The 6,000-nt window shown below is 39.4% G+C and overlaps 1 protein-coding gene across 2 annotated transcripts in view; it reads right to left on the bottom strand.

Annotated features, from left to right (window-relative positions):
• Positions 1–680: 680 nt before the first annotated feature.
• Positions 681–6,000, bottom strand: part of Cph (BCL11 transcription factor chronophage) — a 118,192-nt gene continuing 112,872 nt past the window's right edge. For both annotated transcript variants that reach the window (XM_085948976.1, XM_085948977.1), the window contains one exon: positions 681–2,891. In XM_085948976.1, coding sequence (XP_085805102.1) covers positions 829–2,891 — 2,063 coding nt within the window. In that variant the 3' untranslated portion in view covers positions 681–828. The remainder of the gene's footprint in view (positions 2,892–6,000) is intronic.

Here is a 6,000-nt window from a genome sequence, read left to right as displayed (position 1 = left end):
ACGTAAATTCTATTACGATTTACAAAGACAATTCAGATCAAAAGTTATCTTAAAGAAAACGCAATAAAGCTCTACAGAATCTTCATTTGGCCCAATTTTGGCTTATGGATAGGAATGCTTGGAAAAATATGTGATTAAGTTGAATAGCTTTGAAAATAAGTCTTCGAAGCCGTATGCAGTGAAAGTGGCATGAGACGAGGAAAGCTACTATTAAGAACGACCCATTTTATAACAATTACTTTGTTGTCTTACAGGCAAACGTGAGTAGACTGTGTTTGTAATATAGAAAATACCCAAGAAATTAACCCAAAAAAAACCAGAGGGAAAAAGGAGAATCGGGGAAACTATAGTAGGTACGTTGATTAGGTAGTGTAAATAGACGTAGATTTCCTGATAGTGGAGTAAGATTGCAGCATATGGGAGTAGAAAAAAACTTATCTTAGAGGCAGCTAAGACTTAAATTGGGTATAGTGCCGAAGGTGAAGGTTAAATAACATATAAGTAGAAATATATTCGAGGAAATTATATTATTTCGATATCTGTTTCTGGTGAATAGAAACCATATTATCCGCCTCAGAGTAGGATATGGAGAAAAAAAATTATTATTTTACTGACTAAGGAGAAATGCGTGGGGAAGTCAATATCGTGATTCGCGTAGTTTGGATGGAACATTGGTTACAACATTTTTTATATGCTTAGATTAATTAAACTGGCCCGTATTTGGTTGATCGTTATAACGGTTATACGATTGACGTGTTTTTATTTCACTTAAAATATCTGACTGGGCGGAGCGGGCGGCGGTAGGCGGAACCCGCCCCACGGAAAGAGTCACGTAGCCTCCTCCTTGCAGGCGTTGGAGTCATCGGAAATGATGCCCAGAGGAGTTCCCCCTTTGCTCTGATTCACCACGCACTTTCGCATGTGCTTCTCTAACGTCGAAGGTACGGAGAAAGGCATCTCGCAGAACCGGCACCTGTATACATCCTTCCCCAATCTTCCGTGAGTCTTCATGTGCCTGGTCAACTTGGAGCTCTGAGCACACGCATACGAACATAACTCACACTTGTACGGTTTTTCACCAGTGTGCGATCTCCTATGAACTGTTAAATTTGAGCAGTTTTTGAACACTTTTCCGCAAAACTCACAAGTGTCATTTCGCCTGTTGTCTTTAGACTTGAGCAGCGGGTTCTGGAGCAGGCTGTTGGGGCTCGGTTTGAGACTGTCGAAGATGTTGTCGCTTGGCCGCTGACCGTGCAGATTAGGCAGCCACCAGCCCTCGCCCCTCTCCATCTCCAGCTTCATCCTCTTGCTGGCCTCGAACGGATTCTCGAAGGGGTTGAAGAGCGGGTGCGGCGGCCCGCCCGGGACCGGCTGCCCAAGCATGTTTTTTGCAAACTCTTCTTTTAGTCTGAGAGCTGTAGATGGAGGGAGACCATTCATTTTCTCCTGTGATCCAGGCGGAAGCACAGCACCCAGTCCATTGTTGTTATCACGATCCTTATTTGCCAGTTGCCATTTTAGAGCATTACCAGATTCTTGCAGCGCTTGCTTGTATGCTTCGCTGTATTGAGCAATATTGGATAGACCAAATTTATCCATTAATTCACCAACTAGAGAAGCTGCAGCCGCTGATACGGGTGGCTGCACGAGATGATTTGAAACCTTTGGAAGTTTAGGAGGAATACCAGTAGAAGGTACGCTCAAATCCTCGGCTTCATCTTCTTGGTAATCATCTTCGTCCTCTTCTTCATCTAGCTCTTCTTCTTCTAATTCTTCATTTGAATCCTCTCCATCGAGAGTCTCGACTGAACCGGCATTGCTTGTGCGATCTTCAGGGGTCCTGTGTATTTTCATGTGGCGTTTCAGCTTTGAGCTTTGAGCGCAAGCATGATCACACACTGTGCATTTATAGGGTTTTTCCCCTGTATGCGCTCTTCGATGAACAATCAGATTGCTTTGGAATCTGAACTTCTTGCCACAGTATTCACAAGTGTGAACTGCGTCTACTGAAGCACCCGTTAAGCTGAGTGCCTGCTTAGAAGGTGGCGTGGAAGCTGATCGCGGGGTGGTTGTAATAGCCGGAGCATTGGAAGGGGCTGCCGAGAGTTCAGATCGCTTTTCAGGTGGAGTAAGGCTCTGAGGTCTGCTGTGATTGCTATTGTTGTTATTGTTCGTCAGCGGTGTAGGCGTCAGGTGCGACGGTGACGGGGAAGCGAACGGTGGAGAATGCTTCCGGGGGCTAGGTGAGCTTGAATTGCCTGTGGCCGCCCCCGGGCTGGTTGTACCTGCCAGTTGCCGCAAGCGCTGCGAGTAAAAATCCAGCTGTGGTTCTAGTGATAGAGGCTGAGTGGGCGGAGGAAGAGACCGATCTCTCGGAGGGACCGTGGGTGCGGGTGGTCTGTCCGAAGGTGGTGGAAAAGGGCCATGAGGTGCTAACGATCCAGCAGCCACTGCCGCCGCTGCAGCTGCGATATTCATCCCGTGGTGCCGGAACTGTTCAGAAACCAACTGTTCCATTCGATAGCGATGATCGTGATGAGAAGGTCTTGCGAATAAAGAATTCGGTGGACCTTGAGGGTGGTTAAGTGGTGGTAGATTGGCTCCAAGAGGCATTCTGAGTAGTCCACCTACTCCGAATGGACTGTGTAGATCTGGTGGCGGGGGTGGAAGCAGCGGGTGATGGCGAAGAGATTGAGGGAGAGGGGCGCTTCCAGAAGAACAGGAACTGGTCGAGCAGGAGCTGCTCGAGCTGTGGTTTCCTTTATGGTTGCCGCTGGTTCCAGGAGATTCCACGTAAATCTTCACTCCATGAGAGTGTTGAACGTGTTGTAGGAGGCGCCAAGCTGAGTGGACACGGGTTTTACATGTTGAGCACACGTAGTTACTGGGTTCTGAAACAACAAGGAAAAAAACAAAATCAGTACAAGCCAAATTATTTGGATTTCTATGAAGGAATCTTTTCTAACGATTTATTTATCTTTCCAGAATATTTTGTAACTTAAATGTTAATTATACAAAAGTTATTAATCTTCCTATTATAAGTCCTAAATAAACAATAAAATAAAATTAGTATTGATATAGGCTAACCTAACCTAACTACGCTCTCATATTATTTACAATTTTACGTAAATGTTCATGAAAATTAATTTCGGTTAGGTAATTCAATTATAATAAAATTGTAACGTTTTGTCAGAACATAAATGTGAATCTTGCTACAAGCGAATCTGCACTGTGAAATAAATTGCAGCGAATGTAATAATTAATTAAACTATGTGTTTTCAAAATAAATGTTGATATATTTGAACGCAAATACCGTTCATAATTAAATCTAATTTTAATATCTTGTAATTTATACCAGGTATAAATTCGCTTTGTTCTCCGAACAACCAATTGTTATTGTTTATTAATATAAAATTAGTGTAAATAGTAAATAAACTATTTGTATTATTGTGCAGTTAAAATACTCAAAGTTGTATTCCTAATACGTCATGCCTAACTGTTAAGTATTGTATTAAAATTTAACGTTTTAACAAATATCGATCGACAAGAATTTGGCAGCTCTGGTTTTCCTGCGGGATAAAAACTCATCTAAAACCACACAATTGGACATGTCCGCATAGAGTGTTCGCTGATGTCCACCGCTGCCCACACGAAGACGCCATTATTCATCCACCCCTAAAGCCTTTGAGAGGGCGGGGGAGGCTATTTAACATTCACAGTGCGCTGAGCTATAAGGCTAATAGTAAAGCGGCGGGCGGTCGGCGGTCGCCGCGACGGCCGAGCACCGGAAGTCAGAATGGACGCCGGAAAACACTTGAGAGGATAAAAGAAAATATAAGGATATGTGAAAAGTCACTAGGTACGTATATGCTATGGGATGATAACGATTTTTGTGAGCGTAAAAAACTATGATACTCTTCTCGAACGTCTGTGGATTTGTTTTTTTGTAGGATTTTTTTTTGTGAATAAATTAATATTATTGTTTATCTTTAAATAGAATTTTAAAATTCTAATTTTTCTACTATTTAATGAAATATTTACAATATCGAAATCTATAAATTATTGCCTGTCCAAATGTATGTCTGTTTATCTGTTTGTTCGGTTACAACTTAAAATATACTGAATCATTATTGATGAAACTTGCACAGCTATTGTCAGAACTATATATACCATATTGTTTCTACCAAATTAACTAGATTACATTTTTTTTATCTTCTTCTAGTGCTCCAATCATGGGTCTCAATCCCAATACCTTTCAAAAAAAATATTGGTTTAGTAAATTTTCATCTCTGAAAAAAAAGCTCAAAAATAACCCACTTGCAACAATATGAGATGAAGCGCCGGTCAAGAAGCGTCCACCTCAGGAAATATAACAATTTTAATTCTGTGTCAATAATTTGTACCAATATGACAAAAGGCGCTGGTCGAGAAGAGCGCGCATATAAGTCGAACAATCAAAATAACGAATTAGTCTCTTTCTTCATTGTGTATCAAAATTAACAAATACTTTATTAAATATTATCATTCCGTAGTGTTTAGTTAATGTTGTCCTAATTAAGTATGGTACGAGAGGTGGCTGGAATACAATGGATGCGTGTTTGAGTCCCGCTTGGCACCCATATTTATTTCAAGGTTTTTTCGAATAGGTGTTTCTAAATCTGTCTACCTTTTTCTTTCCGTATTTTACACTGAAAAATTCGTAGGCAATCGGTATTTAGGTAATATAATAGTAACTCAACATATTATACATAATACAATCGCCAACATTAAATATCACAGTAATTGTTTTGTAAAACAAAATAAGAAACAGCCAATGATAGTTAAATTTACGATTCCTAATTACCAACAACAAAGTCGTATATTTATCGCATCGAATTTATCCAATTGTATCTCGGTCAAAGCACAGTTACGATAAATCGCTACGCGGGGTGAGTAAATCATCGCGCGTCACGAGCTTTTAAGGTTGTATGTTCGTATAAGGCTCTGCTAGATAGATAGTTGATCTTTAACAACCGTGAGGAGGAACTGGCTTGGCGCTGATTGCCGTCCATTGTTCGGGACGCAGCGCAGCTTCGAACCAAGTCCGCCGGAACTAATTGTCACTAGATCAATGACCATTTCTACTTTTTTGCAAGAGAAGTAAGATTCTACTTAAGAGCATTGGGAAGTACAAAACGGTGTCTATGTTTTATTAAAATATAAAAAGGTTAGTCTGTTAAATTCTTACTAAATTGGTAATGTGTTGTGTTTAGGTACATCTCATTGAGAAAAAATGAAAGAATGAAATTCAGATTGTTTAGATATACGTATATGCAGTTCGCCGTATCACACTTCACCGTGAAATGTTGTATCTGAAATATATGATCGTCTATTAAAGACCGTCGAACCTCTTTGGGTCGTATAGTACTGACATAAAATTCGTGTCTAAATAAAACACGGATCTATTTGGTTTACAGTTAACAAGAATCCAGCAGCAAACAAATTTTGAAAATAGCCGATATACTGAATTATTAGGTTAGATTTTCATTCTTGAATTCATGAATTTTGCCAAAATCAGCTATGAAAATTGAATTAATGTTCATATTGAATCTAATAAAATTGGAGACCGTATAGTATACGTTCATCTCTTTCAGATACGAAAGCTCACGGCGAACTGTGCCAATATTTTATGTAAAATTTACATGTAACCGGTTAGAATTGCTCATACAACGCGAAAAAAATATTCTTAATTAAATTCCAATGTCATTACTCTATTCAATTAACGTATCTTGTTAAAAAAGTTGAAGGATATTTAATAGATACCTATGTATAATAGTTTCATGTAATGTTTGCTATTTTATAAAATTATAATCAGGCACCTAATTCGTGTTTTAATTTAAGATTGAACACACGTAGACAAGATTTAAAAATGTAGTATTCTTCACGACGTATAAAACTAGAATTTACGTACGATAAAATAACATAGTTCATTTTACAATCGTTTAATATTGATTATATTAT

This window comes from Rhyacophila brunnea, unplaced genomic scaffold (genome assembly GCF_057557595.1).
Source record: "Rhyacophila brunnea isolate RB1 unplaced genomic scaffold, BYU_Rbru_1.0 scaffold_21, whole genome shotgun sequence".
Lineage (NCBI taxonomy): Eukaryota > Metazoa > Arthropoda > Insecta > Trichoptera > Rhyacophilidae > Rhyacophila > Rhyacophila brunnea.
This window is presented reverse-complemented; position numbering and strand designations above follow the sequence as displayed.